Source organism: Agelaius phoeniceus, unplaced genomic scaffold (genome assembly GCF_051311805.1).
Source record: "Agelaius phoeniceus isolate bAgePho1 unplaced genomic scaffold, bAgePho1.hap1 Scaffold_113, whole genome shotgun sequence".
Taxonomy (NCBI): Eukaryota; Metazoa; Chordata; class Aves; order Passeriformes; family Icteridae; genus Agelaius; species Agelaius phoeniceus.
The window spans coordinates 2,339,710-2,361,989 of record NW_027509877.1 but is presented as its reverse complement, the minus strand read 5'-3'; the positions used below and the strand labels follow the sequence as shown (position 1 = coordinate 2,361,989).

Genomic DNA, 22,280 nt, shown 5'->3' with positions numbered 1-22,280 from the left:
TTCCCTGTGGCCACAGACTGTGTAAATGAGGGGCTGTGCTCTTTCTGTATTTAAAGGAAGTAAAGGATCTCCCAGCAAAGTTTTCTGCAGTGATCCCCTTGTGTTGCCTTCTCTGGAGCTGCAGCAGCAATGTCTGTGTGCAGAGCTGGGGGCAGATCAGTGCTGCCACGGCAGCTCTGCTCCTGCTGGCCACACCATTCCTGATCCAGGCCAGGAGCCATTGGCCTTCTTGGCCACCTGGGCACACTGCTGCCTCATGTCCAGCCTGCTGTCCATCAGTCCCTGCAGGTCCCTTTCTGCCTGGCTGCTCTCCAGCCACTCTGTCCCCAGCCTGTAGTGCTGCAGGGGCTGTTGTGGCCAAAGTGCAGGGCCCAGCACTGGGACTTGTTAAACCTCACCTTGTTGGATTTGGGCCCTGGATCCAGCCTGTCCAGGTCACTGTGCAGAGCCCTCTGTTGCTCCTACATGTCAACACTCATACCCGGTGTGGTGTCATATGCAAAGATGTCCTTGGTTCCATGGGGTCCCTGAGTGTCACAATGGCCGCTTGGTTACACCAGGCCCTGCACTGTCACACTGGTCTCCTTGGTTCCATGGGGCTTCACAGTGCCACAATGTTCTCGTTGGTGCTGCAGTTTCACAGTGGCCCTTTGGTTCCATGGGCCCCAGGGTGTCACAATGGCCCCATGGTCACATGAGGTCCCACACTGTCACCATGGTCTCTGTGGTTCCACAAGTCCCCTCAGTGTCACAATGGACTCCTTGTTTCCACCAGGCCACACAGTGTCACAGCATTATTCCAGATTCCTCGAGGCCCCATCGTGTCACAGTGGCCCCTTGGTTACACAGGATCCTGCAGTGTCACAATGTCCCCTTGGTTCCATGAGGCCCCGCAGTGTCAGAACGGCCCCTTGGTTCCACTGGGCCCTGCAGTCTCCCAATGGCCTCCTTGGTTTTGCAGTGTCAAAATGGTGAAACCCCTTGGTTACACGAGGCCCTGCAGTGTCACAATGGCCTCTGTGGTTCCACAAGGACCCAGAGTGTCATGGGGCACTCCCTGGTTCCATTTGGCCCCAGAGCACCACCATGGACCCCTGGTTCTGTGGGGATGCACAGTGTCACCATGGTCCTCTTAGTTCCACGAGGCCCTGCAGTGTCACAATGGCCCCAGAGTGTCCCAATCATCATAGAATGACAGAATCAAATAGGCTGGAGAAGACCTTTGGGATCATCAAGTCCAACCAATGCCCTAATACTGCCTTGTCACCCAGACCATGCCACTAAGTGCCACTGGAGAGGGACAGTGACTCTGCCACCTCTGTCCTGGCCAGCCCATTCGAGTTCCCACTCACCCTTTCTGTGAAGAACTCCTTCCTATTGTCCAGCCTCAGCCTCCCCTGGTGCAGCTTAAGGCTGGGTCTTCTTGTCCTGCCCTCCAGCAGATCCACACTCACACCCAGCTTGGTGCCATCTGCAATTTGTGAATGCTGGACTCGATCCCCTCACCCAGACCATCAGTGAAGATATTAAACAGGACTGGGCCCAGCACAGATCCCTGGGGACAGCACCAGTGCCTGGATACCAGCTGGGTGCAGCACCATGCCCACCACTCTCTGGGCCCAGCCTCCAGCCAGCTCTTAAATCTCCCAGCCAGGAGGGAACCTGCCCAAGCCGTGGGCTGCAGCTTTTCCAGGGAATGCTGTCAGAGACAAAGTCAAAGGCTCTGCTGGAGTCCAGGCACACAACATCCACAGCCTTTCCCACATCCACAGCTGGGTCACCTGGGCATAAAAGGAGACCAGGTTGGTCAGGCAGGACCTGCCAGCCCTAAATCCGCGCTGGCTGGCTCTGATCCCTGGGCCATCCTGTGGGTGCCCTGTGATGGCACTCAAGGTGATCTGTTCCATAACCTTGCCGGGCACCCAGGTCAGGCTGACAGGCCTGGAGTTCCCCAGCTCCTCCTTCCAGCCCTTCCTGGGGACGGGCTCACACTGGCACCTCCAGTGCTCTGGGCCCTCCCTGCTGAGCCAGGACTGATGGTAAATGATGGAGAGCAGCCTGGGGAGCTCATCCCCAGCTCCCTCATCCCCCTGGGATGGATCCCATCAGATCCCATAGACCTGTGAGCATCTGAGTGGCTCAGCAGGTCAGCAGCTGCTTCCTCCTGGATTCCAGGGGGCTGTTCTGCTCCCTGTGCCCATCTACCAGCTCAGGAGAACACTTGTCCTGAGGACAACCTGTCCTAATATTGAACATTGAGACAGACAAGATGTTAAACAGTTCAGACGTTTCTTCAGTTACTCTATTCTCCACTGCACTCAACAAAGAGTAGAGGTTCTCTTTATCTGGTGTTTTGCTACTATTTTATTTATAGAAAATTTCCTATTATTTTTCACACAAGTGGCCAGATTAAACTCTAATTGGGCTCTCACCTCTTTCCTCTTCTTTCTGCATAACATAACAACATCCCTAAACACTTTCTGAGTTGCCTGTTTCTCTTTTCAAAATGATGCATCCTCTTTTTTCCCTTAAGTTCCCACAAAAGCTCCATGGGCAGCCAGGCCAGTCATTTTCCTCTCGAGCTCATCTTTTGCCACACTGGGACAGGCTGCTCCTTCCCCCTTAAGATCACTTTCTTGAAATGTGTCCATCCTTCCTGGACCCCACTTGATTTAAAGGGCTGTTTCTCTTTAAAAAATCAGTGCCTGATTCAGTACTTCCCAAATCAGCATCCTAAACAGGCCAAAGTCTGCCCTTCCTAATTCCAGTGCAGAAGTTTTGTTGCTGCCCTTCCTTCTTTCACAGAACATGGAAAACTTGATTATTTCATGGTCACTGTGCCCCAGGCAGCCTCTGAGCCCCACATCTGCCCCCAGCCCTTCTCTGTTTGTGAACAGCAGAAGACAGAGCTTTCCTTGGCAGTGGGAGTGTTACCAAAAATTCGGTAAAACAGAAAACTCCTTATCCCCAGTGTAGCATTAAGAAGCAGCATTCTTTATTCAGCTGGATGCACGGGGGAGAGCTCCTCCCAAAGCCCTGCAGGCTAAGTACAGGAAAGTTTCTGTTTATATTCTGTATTTTGCTCACATATTCATTGATTGTCCTGGACTAAACATACATATGATAATCATTTCCCCAAAATCATTAACAGATTTCCCCTCCCTTGTACCCATGTGTTCTTCTGTCCTGGGGCTCTCTCTGGTGGTCCCTGGTGGTGGGGACCCCAATGTTCCAGTGGGCCTGGCTGAGCTGGCAGGACCCTGAGGCTGCTGAACTTCCAGTTCCCCTTCTCACACAATGGGCCTTGTGTGGTTTCCATAGGCCTGGGGATGTGGAGAACAAGCTCCAGGTGTGAGCTCACCTGGTGGAGACAATTGATCATCCGGTAACATGAGGTCACAGAGTGGGATATGACATCACAGAGTGGGTAATGTGAGGTCATTGAGCAGCTGTGACATCACAGACTGCCTCTGTGACATCACAGAGCCAGCTGTGACATCACTGGGCAGAGGTCTAACATCCCAGAGAAGACTAAGACATCACAGAATTGGCTGTGACATCAGAGACTGCCTGTGTTACATTAGAGAAGGGGCTGTGCCATCACAGAGCCAGCTGTGACATCCCAGAGGGGCTGTGTGCCATCCCAGCAGGGCTGTGTCAGGTGACTGGGTTGGTCACTCGGCCCCAGCTCCCCCTCACAGTTTCTCCCAACAAGTCCAATGCTGTTCATGCCCAGCAGGGTCCCTGTCCCCTGGGATCCCCCCAGCCCACCTGGAGCCACAGCCTCCACCAAAGGATGTTCCACAGGATCCACCCCAGAGCCTGACATGGGGACAAGGGGCCAGGGCTGTGTCACCAGGACATCAAGGACGGGGATTATCCAGGTCACTGTGGCCTGGGTTGGGTTGCCCAGGGCAGGAAAGATGTCTGGCAGCTGCAGCAGGGTCTGGGAAGGGCCTCCAAGGTGGGGCTGGAGCTCTTGGGCTGTGAGCAGAGGCTGAGGGAGCTGGGCTTGTCCAGCCCAGAGCAGGGAAGGCTGAGGGGCTCCTCATCCCAGCCTGGCAGTGCCAGCGAGGAGGGGATGGAGAACACAGAGCCAGGCTCTTCACCGGGGGCCTGGTGGGAGACAAAAGCCAATGGGTGGAAGGGGAAAGAGGGGAGATCAGCCAGGACAGGAGGAGATGAAATGAGTCAGGCTGGTTTCAGCATTTCCTCAGCACCAGAGCAGCCTGAGCTCCCTTCTCCATCCACCACTGACAGCTTTGCAAATCAGGAATTGTTGGAGCTGTTTTGCCCCCACTCCAGGATGAGCATCCTGATACAAGAACTTAATTGTTTTTATATCTGTCACAGAACAATGGTTGTCAAAAATTAATTTTAGTATGAAAATCACTTGTGGGTGATGGACTCATCAGGCATTGCTGGGAAGTTGCACATAGCTCAGGGAAGAGTATGATTGTTACTAAATTGTGTCCTGTTCAACCATGGTCTGTTGGCCATGAAGAGAAACTTTCTGTGCCTCTGAGTCTCACCAGTTCCTGACCCTGAAAGGACACAAACCTGATGAGTTGTTGTCCCCACTCCAGTGGTGGCATTTGCACCTCCCTCCATAGCCAGAGCAGAGCTCCCTTGTCCCAGAGAGTCCCTGGCACTGGAAGGATGAAGGAAACAGGACGGGCTGGGGGGATCAGGGGCAGGGCAGAGCCAGGGAGAAGAATGGCTTTTGCATTTGATGGAGCTGTGCCTTCCCTTGGATTTGTTGGCTGACAAGAAATGAACATCCCTCTGTGTCTCGGGCAGCTCCTTCTGCAAGGAAAGAAGGTGGGAGTTGGAGCCAAGGAGCTGGAACCTGCAGGTGCAGCCTGGGCTGGAGGGAGCTCAGATTTGCACAAGGCTGCTCTGAGTGCCAGGGCTTGGATGGGGGAAATGGTGGGGAGAGGGTAGGGACAGAGTCTGATTGATTGTCAGCCATGAAGGGTCTGGATTTTCATATCTATTCAAACTGCATGAGGAGGTACTTGGATTCAGTGTCAATTGGAGATTGGACACATCAATGAATTACCAGTAAAAAACCAATGAATTACAAGATCTAAAAATATTTACTTGCTGTCTTTTTAAATATAGTGTATTCACATTGAATAGGCTTCTGAAATGTGTTGAATTAACCACAAAAGATTTGAACACTTAAATCAAATTATTCCCAGAGTCTTGGCTTGTTCAGGTGTTCTAAATGTTAATGAGCCCTGGGGCACTGAATTCCTGCACTGAAGAGCTGAAGGCTGAACAAGCCTCTGGAGCAGTGAAATTCAGCAGCAGCCTCCAAGTTTCTGAGGATGTCAGCAGCCCCCACTGAAGCCATCCCTGCCCAGAGGCCGTGGGGGAATGGGCAGACAAGGAGAGCGTCCCTGGGGCTGGGGCAGCACAACTCAGAGGCACCAGTGGCTCCAGCTGGGCAATGGAGTGTGGAATGTGGCTGGGAAAGCCCTGCCTGGGCTGTGCCAAGCAGGACACACAAGCCCTGACTCCCATCCCCCAAACAACTCTCTCAAAGAGACATTTAAAAGGAATTACAATTGTTTGTGCCCTGTGAGTTGGATGCACTGGAGAAATACCAACAAGAGATTCCCAGGAGCTCAAAACAACAAAACCGCCTTTACTGGCAACTTTAGAAAATCAGAGAAACTTTAGCAAAAGATTTAAAATTATACTCAATCAACAAAAAACACTTTTCAAAGCATTTATTTTCCCCATTCAATGTCACAACTCTAAGCCTGTTCAATTTAAAGTTAATCAAAATTTGCATGACGACAGAAATAGAAGAAGACACAGAGACAGCTAAAGACAGAAAAGATACAGAGAAGCACACACACACAGCTACCAACTCCTGGATTCCAGCAGTGTTCAGATGGAAATTCCAAGAGGAGGGAGGGTCAAGATGTGTGTTTGCCTCGTGGTCAGCCCCTGAAATACCCCTTGGTCTCCCTGGGCCCTTCCCCCAGGTGGGACTTGGGCGCATTTGGTCCCTCAGGAGCTGGGCTGGGGGCTGCAGAGGTGGCTGTGGAGCATTGCCTGTGCTGTGCCAGGGACTGGCAGCCACTGCTGGGCTGGGATAGAGGCTCTGGGGGGATTGGGGTTCCAGGGCAGGGCAGGGCTGGGCTTCCAGGGCAGGGCAAGGCTGGACCTTCCTCCCCCAAACACAAAATCCTTTGAGCCACAATCTCCTTCAGTCTGTCACAACAGGCAGTTTTGGCCGTGAAATCCCAATTCTGGCCATGGGCACCAGGCCAAGAAGGGCAGTTCTTTTCCATAGGAAGGAAAGCACAGAGCTCCAGTGTTTGGAAGGCAGGTGAGAGCCTCACTAGGCCAAGGCCATCCAGACTTGTCAGAAATGACATATTTTGTCTGGGAGCTATCTTTAGATGTAGGGAATTTTGGAGGTGGAAGTCCAATCTTGGCCATGGGCAGCTGGAGAAGCAGGACAGTTCTTTCCCATGGGAAGGAAAGCTCAGAACCATCGCCAGTGTTTTGGGGACAGATGGGAGGTGACCCTTGTAAAACCAATGCAAGACAGACTTGTCCTGGCAATATTCCTGTTAGAAAAATCCCTGGATATAAGGAAATTTGGAGGTGAAATCCCAGTTCTGGCCATGGGTGCCTGGAGGAGAAGGAGAGTTCTTTTCCATTGGGAAGGAAAGCACAGAGCCCCAGTGTTTCAATAGCAGATGAGAAGAGACCCTCAACATTCCAGGGTCATTTGGACCAGTCAGGCAGTCAACAGGAGGCCAGACCAGCCAGACTTGTTCCATGTTCCTTTGCTTCTATGAGGTCCTGCAGTATCCCCATTGTCCCCTTGGTTCCATGGGGCCCCGCAGTGTCCCAGTGGTGCTTTGATTCCATGGGGTCCAGCATTGTCACAATGGACCCTTGGTTCAATGGGGTCCCACAGTGTCACAATGGCTCCTAGGTTCCAGAAGGCCCTGCAGTGTCACAGTGGTCCCAAAAATTCCATGAGGCCTTGCAGTGTCACAATGGTCTCCGTGCTTCCACCGGCCCCACAATGTCACGGGACTTCTCTGTTCCATGAGCCCTGCAATGTCACAATGGACCTTTGGACCCTGGGGGTTTGCAGTGTCACAATGGTCTCCTTTGGCTCCACAAGGTCACAATGGTCCACTGATGACACAAGGCCCCGCAATGTCACCCTGGAGCTTTGGTTCCATGCAGCTCTGCAGTGTCACAAAGGCCTCTTGGTTTCACCAGGCCCCACAGTATCACAATGATCCTCTTGGTTGTGTGGGGACCCCCAGGGTCACAATGGTCTCCCTGTTTCCATGAGGCCTGACAGTGTCACAATGCTTTGCCTATTCCATTAACCGACATAGCACCACAATGGTCTCTGTGATTCCATGGTGCCCCTCAGTGTCACAATGGTCTCCTTGGTGCCATGAGGCTGTGTAGTGTCCTAATGGTCTCCCCATGCTTCCATGAGGCCTTGCAATGTCACAGTGGACCCTTGGCACCATTGTGAGACCATGTGGTCTTGCAGTGTCACAATGGCCCCTTGGTTCCATGATACCCCAAAGCGTCACAATGGTCTCCACGGTTCCATGAGGCCCTGTGGTGTCACAATGGACCCTTGGTTTGATGGGGCCTCTCAGTGACACAATGATCCCTTGATGTCACAGGGCCCCACAGTGTCACAATGGTCCCTTGGTCTCACAGGGCCTCACAGTGTCTCAATGGTCCCTTGGTTCCACGGGCCCTGTGCTGCTGCATTCCCCCCTCCCCTTCTCAGGCCGCCCTGCCAGATGAGAAATGCTCCTTGGGGCCTGGGCCTTGGCCAACAGCCCCTGGGCTCAGCTCCTCTGCAGCTCATCACAAACACTGTCTGCTCCAGGCACTGCTGCTGCCCACCCAGCTCCTGCTTTCTGTAGGAGCAGCCCTGGGAACTGGTTTTGTTCCCTCCGTGGCACAACATCCCTGTTCTCACCCTGCCAAAGAAAGCTGTTGGTGCCAAGTGTGGCCAGGATGACTTAACCTTACCTACATTGCCTGTAGGTAAGGTTAAGTCACAAGGTCTAAGTGAATCTAAACACTGCTAAGAGTTGTTGTTTTCCTAAGTTGTTATGTGTAATATAAGTTATAAGCTAAGTTAAATACTGTTAAATGTTAATCCTCTGTTAAATTGCAAAGTCATAGGTTATAAGTCAGATTAAATCCTGCTAAATACTGTTTTTTGCTAAATTGTGAGATTGAAGGTATCAGTTAAGGTTAAGGTATAAGTTCAGTCCTGTTAAGTTTGAGCTCTGTTAAGCTTTTGGGCCGTATTCCTTTCATCCTTGCCCTCAGTGTCATTGTGTCACACACACACACACAGGGACAATTCTCAGTTCATTTCTAGTTTGATTGCCTGGACTCTGTTTGGTTTTGTTGTTGCTTTGTTTCCTTGGTGTACCTGAAGTGTCCAGTCAGGAGCGGAGTGACTCTTGCCAAGGAACTCTGTGGTGCTGTTGCTTAATATTAAATCTGGATTTTGCTGATCCCTTGCTGGGGATTTTTTCAGTGCTCTCAAGGCCTCGTTGGTACCAGGGTGAAGGAGCCCTGGCCCAGGCTCTGGCCCTAGGGTGTTGTTGTTCTATTTCTCTAGAGGCTCATAATGATATTATCAGACTTTTAAAGTCCATACTTCTTTGGTGTATTCTCATGGCTCCAGATCTTCACTGCACAGACTCTTTCTTCCACATGCTATTCTCTCTCAGGTCAGGACACCTCCAAGGCTCTCCCTGACTGGCTAACCCGCCCCCTTTTATCTCAGTTATCTTCATTAGTCACAGCTGCAGCCTAATTAAGGACATCCCAGCTGCAGCTTATCAAAGGCAACCGAGACCTCCGGGGCAAAGCCTCTATACAGATATTTAAATACATTTCCTCTACTATATTGGGGGACACAGGGATGCTGCCGGGGGGTCCCTGTCCCCCTGTGCCACCCCCAGGGCCCCGGCCCCCCGTCCCCGTGTCAGGCTCTGGGGTCGATCTCGTGGAACATCCTCTGGGGGAGGTTGCGGGGCCGGGGGCGGGGGGACCCGGGGGGACAGGGGACCCCGCTGTGCACGAGCAGGGTTGGACTGCTCTGGGGGGAACTGTGAGGGGGGCCGGGGCAGAGTGACCTCCCCAGGGACCTCACACAGCCCCCGTGAATGTCACACAGCCCCCGTGATGTCACACAGCATCCTGTGATGTCACAGCCCACACTGGGATGTCATGAAGTCCCCTTATGATGTCTCAAAGCTCCCTGTGATGTCACAGAGCCACTGCGATGTCACAAACACTTCTCTGTGATGTCACACATCACCTGTGATGTCACAGCTCCCTCTGGGACATCACACAGCACCCTTGTGATGTCACAGAGCAAACTCTGGGATTTCACCCTGGAATGTCATGCAGCTGCACTGTGATGTCACAAAAGAGCCTGGGATGTCAGAAAGCCACCATTTGGTGTCAGAATCTGTTCTGTGATGTCACAGTCTGCTCTGTGATGCTACACAGGCACCCAGTGATGTCACAACCCACTCTCGGATGTCACAAAACCCTCTCTGTGATGTCATACTGCCACTCTCTAATGTCACAGCACACACTTTGACCTCACATCCCGTTCTATGATGTCATACAGCCATGCTCTGATGACACAGCCTGCGATGTGATGTCACAGAATCCCCACTATGATGCTGTAGCTGCTCAATGACCTCACACAACAAACTCTGTGATGTCATAGCCCAATCTGTGACCTCACATAGCCCCTGTGATGTCATACTGCCTCATGTGATTTCACACAGCCCCCTGTGATGTGACACAGCCCCTGTGATGTCACAGCCCACACTGAGATGTCATGAAGTCCCCTTATGATGTCTCAAAGCTCCCTGTGATGTCACATAGCCACCTTCAATGTCACACAGCCTCCTGTGATGTCACAGCCCATGCTGGGATGACACAAATCCCCCTTGTGATGTCACAGAGCCAATGCTGGGATATACTCTGTGATGTCATACAGCTGTGATGTGATTGAGACAGAACAATCTGTGAAATCACAAAGTCACCCTGTGATGTCTCTGTCTCTTCTGTGATGTCACAGCCTGTTCTGTGATGTTACTCAGACACCCAGTGATGTTACAACCCCCTCTCTGATGTCACAGAGCCACCCTCCATGGTGGCAGAGTCTGCTCTATGGCCTTATACCCTACGCTATGATGCCACAGCAACCTCTGTGATTTCACAACCCCCTCAGTGATGTCACACGAGCCTCTCTGTGGTGTCATACTGCAACTCTGTAATGCCACAGCACACACTTTGACCTCACAACCTGCGCTATGATGTCATAAAGCCATGCCATGATGTCACAGCCTGCTCTGTGATGTCACACAGTCCCCTCTATGACGCTGTAGCTGCTTGATGACCTCAAACCATAAGCTCTGTGATGTCATAGCCCAATCTGTGACCTCACACAACCCACTCTGTGCTGTCACACAGCCCATTGCTGACATCCCAGCTGCTCTGTGCCTCTATAACAAAGCCACAGAGGAGCTGCTGTGACACAGCCCCCTCTGGGACATTCCACAGACCCTGCCAGTGCTGAGCCCCTGGGAGCTCAGTCTGTGCCCTGCTGGTGTCCCTGAGGGGCCCTGGCAGTGCCCCAGTCCTGCTGGGCTGTGCACAGGAGCTGCTCCTGGCAGGAGCTGTCTCTCTGCAGCTCTGCTGCCCTTGCCAGGAGCTGCCTCTGGGCCAGGAGCCCAGCCCAGCTCAGCAGCACAGACACAGCACAAGGACTGTAATGACCCTCTGGGGCTTTGGTGCTTTTTGCATCAGACTCATCAGTGCCTCAGAGTGGGCTCAAAAACCTCTCAATGATTCAAAGTCAGATTGAAAAATGGCAGTTTCTTGTACTTTAAAGAGATCCGCATATGACTGACAAAATGTCGCCAGGTTCCAGGTAGAGCAGAACCCTGGAAGCACTGATGAGAGCTGGAGACAAGCAAGGGAAACATGTCTCTGGTGCTGGGAAAAAGCTGGATGTGTTTCAGGAATGCAAAGGGCCAAGGCCTGAGCCCCAGCCCCTGGCCAGGCAGATCCTGTCCCTCCCTCATTGCTCAGGGCTCTTGCTGGGGCACTGGGATGTGCGGATGTGCAATGCCAAGGACAGGAGCATGGGGCGGCCCCTGCCAGGCTGCTGAGCAGGGACAAGGAGGCAATGAGGCCCCGGGCCTGCAAGGGTCACTTGTCCCCTGCTGGTCTCAGGCCCAGGGCCAGCAGCCATGGCCAAAGTGCTGCAGGAGTTGGCTCTGGCAGGACTGTCTTGCAGCTGCTGCCCATGCCTGTGCCCTGTGCCGCCCAGGCTGTCCTACGGTGTCCCTGCCCTGCGCCTCTGTCCCTGCAGGCTGTCGGCATCCCCCGGCTGCCCCACCTGGCTGGCCCCTTCCTTTGCTGACAGCTCTGCCTCCTGCCTGCCTCTGCCTGCCCACACAAAGCCTTGGGCTGCTCCAGGCTCCTGCTGGGGGACGTGTTGCACCACAGCCCTGCCCTGCCAGGGAAATTCCTTTCTGCTGCTGCCCAGTTGGGGCCTCCCCAGCTGCCCTTGCTGCCATTATTTCCTTCTCATGCTTATATCCTCTAGGAAGAAAAGCTCCAGCCTCTCTGAAACAGCCCTTCAGCCCCTGCCAGGCTACTCCTGTTCTGTCCTCAGTCTCCACACCACTGAGCCCAGAACCTGCAGCCTCTACCTATGGGTTATGTGATAAGGCCTCCAAACCCCATCTTGGAAGATGTTTGGGTCCTCTCCAAAGTCTGTGAAAACGGAGAAATAGTGGCCAAAGGTATTTTCTCCCAAATCTTGCAGTGGCAGAACAAGGGTCCATATGTCTAAAGTGAATGAGTCTGGATTTCCATTTGTTAGAAGGAGAAAATAATTTACAATGATGAGAGTGGGACAAAACTGCAACTGTTTTTGCAAAAAGGCTAATGCACCATGCCAGGAATTGTCCAAGAGCAGGAGCTTTGTGCAACCTGACCCAGTGAAACCCCCTGCCCTTCCCAAGGATGGAATTCCTGTAGTGTGGGTTCTCTGCTCTGCTGGGTGCCCTCACAAGGCTTCTGGCCAGAATGTCTGCTGAGGGCAGCCAGGCTACTGCAGGGGCAGTGACCTCACAGCCATTACCATGGCAGCCCTGTCCCCTGGGCCTGGCTCTGCCCTTTATCCTGCCCCTGCCTTGTCTCTGCTGGCATGAAGAGTTTTGTCATTCATATCTTGTCCCCAAGGTGCTGGGGCCAATGGCTTCCCAGTCAGGCTCCTGGAGCACAAGTGGCTTTTCAGAGGCCAGCCAGAAAGGAGCCCTGAGGCAGCAGCTCTGCAGTGGTGGCCACCAGGCCGGGCTGCCAAGGGAGGCTTCTGGCCATGGCCTGCAAGCAGCTGCTGCTGCCAAGGTGCCTTTGGTGCCTCAGGCTCTCCCTGGCACAGCTCCCAGCACGGCACTCTGCCCTTGTGCCCGAGGCCTTCCCTGTGCTGGGGCTGGCCTGGGCCTTTTCCTGCAGCGGGACCTGCCCTACTGATGGCACAGGAAAGGCAGCTCCTGCTGGAGCAGGAGGCTCTGACTGCAATGGGCTCCAACAACTCCAGCAAGGCCCTGCTGACTTCAAAATTGCTTCCTTGAGCAGGAGATTCTAATGGTTAGAGCTCCTTTGCTGTGGAGGAAAGAACTCTGATCAAGATCTTTCTCTCTAATCATGATCACAATCAATCCGAGCTGTATTTCTAGAAATCTGTCTGGTATTCAATCATGAAACCAGTGGGACAAATTGCATTGAAGTTCAATTCCCCCTGTCCAATGTCTTGTACCTTTGACAAAGTCTGGGGCTAGCATTGGATCCAGCCATTCCCAGTCTCCTTTCTGAGAAGGAATCTTAGAAGTTAAGGGGTCCTGCAGGGGTTTTGGGGTTTTGTGGTGGCTGCTGGGTGTCATTTCTCCATCTCACGTCTCAGCAGGAGTTTCTCCAATAAAGAAACAAAGCTTTTGCCTGAAGCTCCCACTGTGGCCATGACAGGAACCCCTGTGAGATTCTGGGACATCCCGGCTCTTTGGCAGCCTGGAGACTCCTGGGATGTCAGAGTGGAGCCCCCGTGAGTGCCTGTGACAGATCGGTGCCTTTGCAGCCCAAGGTGCCCTGGGATGTCAGCATGGAATGGCTGTGACTGCCTCTGACCACAGGGCTCTTTACCATCCCCAGAAAGCCCTGGGAGGTCTCCATAGAGCCCCTGTCTCTGCCTATGAAATTCCAGCTCATGAAGAGGCTGGAGACTCTTGGAATGTCCCCATGGAACCCCTCTGAGCCCCTCTGGCAAATCGGTTCCTTAGCAGGCAGCCATCACCAGAATCCATTGCTATGGTCAGTTTCCATGGCAACCATCACCAGGACCCCTGTTGCTGTGGTCAGTTTCCATGGCAACCATCACCAGCCTCCCTATTGCTATGGTCAGTTTCCATGGTAACCATCACCATCCCCCTGTGTCTATGCTCAGTCCCCTGGCAGCTCCATGGAGACCCCATGCCAGGGGTGGTTGCCATGGACACCAGGCCTGGTTGTCAGGCCTGGAGCCAGAGTTCTGTTGCCATGGCAACCATTTCCAGGCCCATCCCCAGGCTCATGGGATCTCAGAACCACAGAATTGTCGGAGCTGGGAGGGACCCATCAAGATCCTCCAGTGCTGACCCTGCACAGGACACCCCAACAATGCCAGCCTGGGCCTGGCAGCGCTGGCCAAATGCTGCTGGAGCTCAAAGAGCCCTGGAGCTGGGAGCCTTCCCTGGGGAGCCTGGCCAGGGCCCCAGCAGCCTCTGGGCAAAAACCTTTTCCTGACATCCAACCTGAGCCTGCCCCGGCTCAGCTGCAGCCGTTCCCTCCACTCCTGTCCCTGGGCACCAGAGGGAAGAGGTTCCCACAGCCCCAGCCAGGGACCCGCTCCCAAGGCTGCTGCCATGGCCACCAGGGCTGGCACCAGCTGGGATGCTCGGTCTCCATGGGCTGGGGTTTAGGAATGGGATTCCCCAATTTCCTGCTCCCGCTAAAACCGCACTGCCCTCACTGCCCTTAAGCCTCCCATGGAAAGCACAAAAGGCAAAGATCCCGGGCTGGGATAAAAACAATTTACTGGGAACAGCAACGAGATATGGAACAAACAGGAACAACAACAACATGGATAACAGAAGGGATAAGAAAAACTTTTTGCAGGGAAAACTACAACACCACCGACTGTCTCTTCCCAGCCATGTATTTCCCCCTGCCTGGAAATGACACCCTTCTCCTCACGGCAGACAAAGAGAGTCTCTTTTCTGCCCCTGGCAATGACCTGAAGTAGGAGTGAATGTAATGACACAGCCAAGGCAGACCCTCTTAACCTTGGACCCACATCATGTCATTGGCAGGGGCAGGAAAAGGGACAGGTGTCTTCCCAGCATGGATCACAGGGAACGTAGATAACCAGTTCTCTTTCCAACGTGGGACCTCCAATGGGGGATGATGCTGGAGCAGTGCACAAAGCTCTTCCTGCAGCTGGGGCATTTGCAGGGCTTCCCTCACTGGTGCGTCCGTTGGTGTCTGGTCAAGTGAGAGTTACAGCTGAAGCTCATCCCACAATTCCCACACTCATAGGGTCTCTCCCCGGTGTGGATGTACCGGTGGGTGATGAGGTGGGAGTTTTGCTTGAAGCCCTTCTGGCAGTCGGGGCAGCAGAAGGGCCTCTCCTCTGTATGAATGCGCTGGTGCAGCAGAAGATTGGAGCTGGTCTGAAACCTCTTCTGACACTCAGGACACTCATAGGGCCTCTCCCCAGTGTGGATCATCTGGTGGACACTCAGGTCAGAGCTGCAGCTGAAGCCCTTCCCACACTCCCCACACTCGTAGGCCCATTCCCCAGTGTGGATCATCTGGTGGCGGATCAGGGTGTTGCTCCAGCTGAAGCTCTTCCCACACTCCAAGCACTTGTAGGGCTTCTCCCCCTTGTGAAGCTGCTCATGCACCACCAGCTCTGAGCCCTGGCTGAAGCTCTGTCCACCTTCCTGGCTCAGGGTGGGTCTTTCCTCCTCAGAGCACCCTGGGCTGAGTTTGGTGTCCCTCCTCCTGAGGGACCTCTGAGACTTTTCCTCCTCATTGGATTCCTGCACAGTAGAGCTGCTCAAAATGGCCTCTTCCATGAGGTTCTGCTGCAGGGATTTGCCCTCCCTGGTCTCCATCCTCAGCTTCTTGTTTGGAGGATGAAGGACAAGGTCAGGATGGGATTTGCCTCTGTGCCACAGGGAAGGGGAAGGAGATCCCCCCACTGATTTCCTGGCAGGACGGCATTGGCAGAGAGGCTGTCCTGCAGCTGGGGGCCATGATGGGCTGGGAGATGGAGCAGGAGAGAGGGGGAAAGGGGCACTGACTTCTTCCTCACCTGCCTGGGTGTCCTGGGACATTGTCTCAGTTTGAACAGACGGGTGTCTGCTAAGGAAGGCAAGAGCCTCCCTTGAAATGGAAAATGTAAACCCCCTCCCTCCAAATTACTAGAATTTTGAAATTAAGGGTATCTCAGGCAAAAGTATGGGAATAGGAATAACAGTTATAGAACTAGGAAAATCTTAAAAATACAAATGCCGTTTTACAAAAAAACCCCACTCACCAGATCAGAATACGACGTGACACCCTGCGGGTCAGGCTGCTGGTAGCAGTCCTATGAAATGGTGGCTGCAGAGCTCCTGCTGTGACAGATGTGGTTCTGTTAGGATCCTGTAGAAGGGTGGAGTTTTCCTCTGAAGGTCCAGTGGTGGTGGTGTTGGGCCTGGTCTTCCTCTGGGAATCCTGTGGAGAAGAAAGCTGCTTCTCTGAGAATCCAGTGGGAAGAGGCTGATGTGGTGTCCCAGGGATGCGGTTATATCCAGGTACGAATGCTTGGCTCCTCCCCCTGGGCAGAGCATCTCACAATGGGATGATGTGGTTTTTATCAGTCATGCAGTGACACTCAATGGCCCATTAAGAGAAGATATTTCCCAGAGGATGGATTGGTTGTGGAAGAGATAAAGAAAACTGCCCAATTAACAGAAGATAAATGCTCCAGTTCTAACAGATGGGTGATGATCCCACAGCCTGTGAATTCAGGGAGCGCTCAACATCATGGTTCCTTCTCCTTTCCCTGATCCTCCTTTGTCCCTCCTCTTCCTCCCACTCCTCATCTTCCCTCCCTCCTCCTCCTTTTCCTTCCTAAGCCAACCTCCTTCTCTTACTTCCCTCCCTTCTTGCTCTCCTTCTTCATCCAAACTGGGCCTTGTTGGGGACCCTGGCTGCAGACTTCCAGCCCTTGGGGTTCCTCCCAGGAGATCCGGAAGGGGTGAATGCAGAGAGGGCTGGGAGATCCCAGGAGTGGCTTCAGTGGGAGGGACTGGGCTGTACTGGGATCATACTGGGATCAAATGGGCAGTGACTGGGATTGCACTGCATTTGTACTCACATCATACCAGGATCATACTGGAACTGAGTAGGAGCCTGCCGGGTGCAATTGTGACCCTGTTGGAGGCAAATGGGATATACTGGGAGCAAGTGGGATCATGCTCTGGGTGAGCAGGAGCAGCTGTGAGCAACTGGGATCATGCCAGGAGCATGTGGGAGAACTGGGAGTGACTGGGTGCATGCTGGGGGTCATTGGAAACAACTGGGCTTCTACTGGGATCATGCTGGGATTGGCTGGGAATATGCTGGAAGGAACTGGGATACACTGGGAAAGACTGGGAAAGACTGGAACAAAAGTCAGGGTGAAAGGGAGCAACTGGAACCATGTGGGGCACAAGTGGTTCCTACAGGCAGCAACTGGGACCACACTGGGGTCATCACTGGATCATACTGGGACTGACTGGATTAACCCTGGCAGTGTCTGAGAGTGACTGGGAACACACCATGCACATCCTCCCTGGACTGGGGGTGACTGGGAGCACCTGGGAGCACACTGGGAGCAAATGGCATCATACTGGGACTGACTGGGTTGATCTAGCTGGAGGCAACCGGGACCATCCTGGGAGTGCTTGAAAGTAACTGGGATTATTCTGGGACCATACTGGGAGTGCTGCCATGGGACAAGGATCATACTAATACATAAAATTTCAATAGTCAATGTGAATTTTATTTCTATATCTTTGATTTTAAAGAAGGCGAGCAAGCAGCGCTGGTTGGCCGGGGAGTCACTGCTCCACTCACGGCACACACCACTTACAAATTCAGTATAGTGTATATATACTGTTTTTAAGCATAAAAAAGCAGTTTCCAGTGTGCTTGTTTAGTAGAAATGAGTAAATATCAATCAGCTGGAATAAGCAATTTCATCATCTTTCCAGGTGGTTGTTGGCTTCCTGTCCTTCTTGGGCTTGTCTGGAGCGAGGCCCCTTCACCGCTGTCTGCTACATGATTTTGTTAAGCTTTTTATTGCACATAAGCATTTAGTCACAATGCAGTCCCCTTAGCTTCACCACAACTTCCTCTATTTTATTCTAAGCATCAGTCATCTTGCTACCTCATCTCTTTACTTTACCATACTTCCCCTAGTTCAAAGCTTTATTTGGCTATAGAAAGTTTCATAAGCCTTCTTTGTATCTATCCCAAAGAATGCATCCATTTTCCACACAGCAGATAAAAGCATTTGCTGATTCCATTGCTGATTGACACAAATGACAAAAATATTTTTCATAGTATTGCTCACCAGATTGATGATGTGGGGATCTACCTCCCTTTCCTGTAGGGCATGTAGAACGTGCTGCTGGCTTGCGGTGTCAAAAGCCTTGGCCATGTCCACAAATACAACAGCCAGGGGTTTGTGTTCTCCTTTTGCGGACTGGATTCTAGTTTGCAGGAGTTTCATGTTTTCGGAGCATTCCAGTGCCCTTATAAAGCCTCTTTGCCTTGGGTTGAGGGGGCAAGCCTTGGTCAGTTTGGCTGTTAAAATCCCGGAGAACAGTCTTAGCAAGATGGAACAGATCAGGATGGGTCTCCAGTTGTTAATGTCCTTTAGGTGCCCTGCTTTGGTTGACTTAGGAATCAAAACAGTCCTGCAAGCCCTCACCATGTCTGGGATTTTTCCTGATGTTAACCATGAGCTGAAGATCTCCATGGTCCAGGAGTACTCTGGATCCATCTTCTTGATGTCTCTTAGAGTAATCCTGGACTGGGAGCTGAGTTTTTGCTCATCTCCTGCACATTTTTCTCAATTTCTTTTGCCATAATAAAGTCTCTGAAAGCACTAATGTTGGCTTTCCCATTAATTTGGTGTTGCTGCCGCTTGGGGCGCGGCATCCCAGGTCGAGGACGGCTCGGTGGCAGCGCCTCTGCCACACGGACCAAGCACACGCACACACCAATGTGGTGGACGGTAACTGGCATTTATTAACGGTTAGGCAGGGTCATTTATAACAGGGGTTAATGGTCAACAACACGTGGGGCTGAGTAACAGTAAAGGGGAGGGGTTCTGTCTGCCCGTAACAATGCGAGATCTTGGGGCCGGTCCCTAATCTCCCACAATTTGGAAATTCCCAAGGCTATCAAATGTTCCAGGTGTTTCCCATCAGGCTTTAAAAACTGAATAAAGTTCAATGGGTGGGATTTCACAGGACAAACACTCTTTGTCATTCAGGATAATTTTAGCAAGTTTTCCCCTATCTGGATGGAACAGGTCTTAGAAGCAAAGAAAATGACCTTTCTTAACTGTTCTTCTTGTCATCCACTTTTGAAAAGGTCTTATTGGTCCTTTTTCCTGGCTCCCCATTTTTCTCTTATCTTGGGTTGCTGTTCTTATCTGGCTGATTCATTCAAGGCATCAAAAGCATTCCTGTGCTGATTGATTGTTGATTGCATCTCCTTATCATCTATTAAGTGCTTGGATATCCACAGGAAGGTGTGAATTGTCCCAGCTGATAGCCATTCACTGAGGGTTCTGAGATAATGGGCCTGCAGCTCCCCCTCCCTCTGTCACTTGCTGTTTCCCAGCTGTTGTTATCTTTATCAGGGTGGTGACTCATCTTGGGATCTGTTTTCCTTCCAGCAGCTGCTCTCCCAGGCATCTGACTCCTCCCAAGATCTTTGTCCAAGTCCATTCGCAGGCCCCCAGCTGCTCTCCTGGTTTGATGACTCATGCCAGGTTCCTTATCTACATCCTCAGCTGGTTTCCTGGGCAGCAATCTCCTTTTGTCCCTGATTTCTTCAGCTGTTTTGCTTGTGATGTGTGTCCTGCAATGAGTTTATTGATGCTTTTGTTGCCCTCAAACTGAGCCTCCAATCTCACCAGTAGTTCTTCCTCCTCTTTAGTCCAGCATTTTTGGTGGGCTCCTGGGTTGGAAGTCTCTTTTGGGTGGAAAACAGCAACCCTTTCCTGATTTCTAACCAATGAATGTGCCAATCTTTTGTGTTGTCCCAGAGCAATTTTCATCTTGAAGTCTCTGCTGCATTCCTCATATATCCACTCCCTGCCTGGAGCCATTTCTGCTGCTCCCCTGCATTTACCAAAGTGACAAACAATACCATGAGAATTACTCTTCTCTTTTCCACATTGAGCACACAGAAAACAAACCCTCCTTATCCAATGGGCTACGCTCAGATGCTCACTCAAGCCCAACACACAGTTCACCCGGGTACCACAGCAAGGACAAGGTGGATTTGTTATCAGGAGCAGTCACAGTAAGGATGTCTTCCAGTGTCTGTTCCCCGTGGTTCTCTGTCTGAGCTGGGGATGTCGCCGGCTTGGTGTCGTTCTCCGGCTCAGCAGGTGATGTTTCTGGTGTGCCCTCAGTCTCACAATTGCTGTTTCTCTACCTGTTGTCAAGCACAAACGATTCACAGTTCCTCGGAAGGCAGATCTTCAGTCCCACACTTGGCCGTGGTGCAAACTGTTCATAGACCTCAGGCAGCCTGCTCAAACCCTCCCAGCTTGCGGGAAAATGAGCACATTCAAAGTTATTCATAAACAAGTCCAATCTAGAAAACTCAGAGTTCACCAGAGAAGCCAATTCACATACTGGGGGAGTGCGATGGTAAATTTTTCAACACTAGGTCTACCCAGATTTTAGACAACAGGTCTAGCTGGTGTTTAGAAAATAAAACCACCAGGTTTACCTTGCAAAATTGAGAGAAGGTGTCCAGTTGTAGACCCTGGGACACCAGGTCACTTAGTTATGTTTAGAGGTTTTGTTTTAAAATGGTTCCCCATTTTATGGCTCCGGATAGTAAATTTGCCACAAGTTTAGGAGAGGTAGAATAAGAAGGACAGAGCAAGGACATAGCAATCTTTTGCCTGCACTTCATTGAATTTCTTCACTTTGACATTCAGAGCACTGGGCAGCAATCCCATCGCATCATCACCCACCTCAGGCCCTTGGGATGCTTTGTTTTAATTAAACAGTCAGATTCCCCTGGTTTGCACCAGTTCTAAGCTGGCTGCTGGGTGCTGGCCAAGGTGGGACACTGGCCCAGGGACCCCCACCGGGGACCCTCCCCTGCATGAACTGCTCAGCCGACGCCTTTTCCCAGCAGTTGACAGCAGGGCATGGAACGACAGATACGGCTTGATCGTAGCCAGGTGTGCACAGCAGCTGGGAGTCTCACAGCAGCCAGGTACAGCTTGGCAACAGGCACGGGCAGCTCCATAGCAGCCAGGAATGGCTCCGCAGCCAGACACCCCCTCACAGTGCCAGGGCGCTCTCCCGCCGGGGCCGGGCACTGTCTCGCCGTGGCTGGGCACAGCTGTAGGGGCGCTTTCAGTCACAGCAAAGCACAGAGAGGTGGTTCCAGCGCAGGCAGAGATGGCTACAGGGGCAGCAGCATGGCACAGACGAGCTGGAATCTTGCAGGGGCCCGGCACCACTTCTGAGATCTCAGCTGGTATGGCAGGGCCTGGTGGAGGGGCAGCAAAGCCCGCTCCATGGCCAGGCACTGTCCTGCAGGAGCAAGGCATCTCACAGTGGTGGCGGCTGGGTGCCTTGCAGCGGCTGCAGTGGCAAAGTGCCTCCCTGCTGCTACCAAGTGCTGCTTCTGGGGTTCCAGCTGCGGCAGCAGGGCACAGCAGAGTGGCAGAGTGCCTGTTCAATGTGGCTCTGCAGCATGACGTCTCTCCACCCTCTGGATCAGCAGCAGCGCTCTCCATTGACAACCCGCGCTGGGCTTGGGCGGCTGCGGCAGTTTCTGCCAGCAGGGCAGAACAAGGGGCAGCAGCGGGCACAGCAGCACAGCAGCCAGTCCTTTCAGGTGTCTTGGCAGCCATGGCAGGGCACAGAGGGGCTGCAGGGTGCTCATTTAACACAGCCAGGCTGCTCGGGGCGCCTCCACCACTGACCCCAGGGATGGCACACTCAACTGGCAGCGCCCTCCCGCCTGGGGCAGCGGCACGGCCCCGGGTGACCAGGGGACATCCTGCTGGGCAAACACCTCCACCGGGGGTGGCAGCACAGTCCCGGGGGCAGCAGGGCACTCCCCGGGCAGGTCACCCTCACCTGGGGAGGCTCCATGGCTCTGCCTGGTGGCCTCCGGGTGGGCTATGCCTTCTGCACTCATTCTCTTCCCTCACTCACTCAGCACAGCCTCTGCTCTCCCTGCTGCCTCCCCCAGCGCCCTGCTTTCACCGTTAGCCTTGGTGGAGAGCCAGTGATTGCTCCATCCTTGGAAACGTTCCTGCTTGGATAGGCTCTGAGCAACATGATGGAGTGAAAGATGCCTCTGCTCCCACCCCACAGCAGGCCCTGTGGTGTCAGCTACAGGAGTAGTTGGGGTCTCCTGTAGGATGCAATTCCCCCAGAGAGCAGAGAGAACACAAAGCACCACAGCTGGCAGGAACATCCTCCCATGGAGATGGGAATATTCTGGATCAACAGGCTCAGGCTGCCCAGCTTTGCCTCTTTGTAGATGGACACAAGTGTCAGAAGTGACTGAGAACCAGGAGGCCCCACAGTGTCTCTGAGTCCCCTTGGTTCCCTGAGATCACACAGTGTCCCAGGGTCCCTTTGGTTCCACAAGCCACAGGGTCACAACAACTCCTGAGCATCTTCAGGCACGTGAGTCTCAGAGCATCCCCTCAGTTCCATGAACTCCACAGTGTCACAATGTCCCCTTGGTTCCATTTAGTCCTGTAGAGTCACAAGGATTCCTGGGAAGCATGAGGCCCTGAGGTATCACAATGAATGGTTCCATGAAGCCCCAGAGTTTCACAGTCTCCTCTTGGTTCCATGGATTCTACA

The 22,280-nt window shown here is 52.8% G+C and overlaps 1 protein-coding gene across 1 annotated transcript in view; it reads right to left on the bottom strand.

The window, feature by feature from the left end:
* Positions 1–22,280, bottom strand: part of LOC143693007 (uncharacterized) — a 244,343-nt gene that overhangs the window by 62,601 nt on the left and 159,462 nt on the right. Inside the window, exon 7 of the mRNA XM_077173091.1 lies at positions 14,678–15,087. Within this exon, the coding sequence (XP_077029206.1) occupies positions 14,678–15,087 (410 nt within the window). The remainder of the gene's footprint in view (positions 1–14,677; positions 15,088–22,280) is intronic.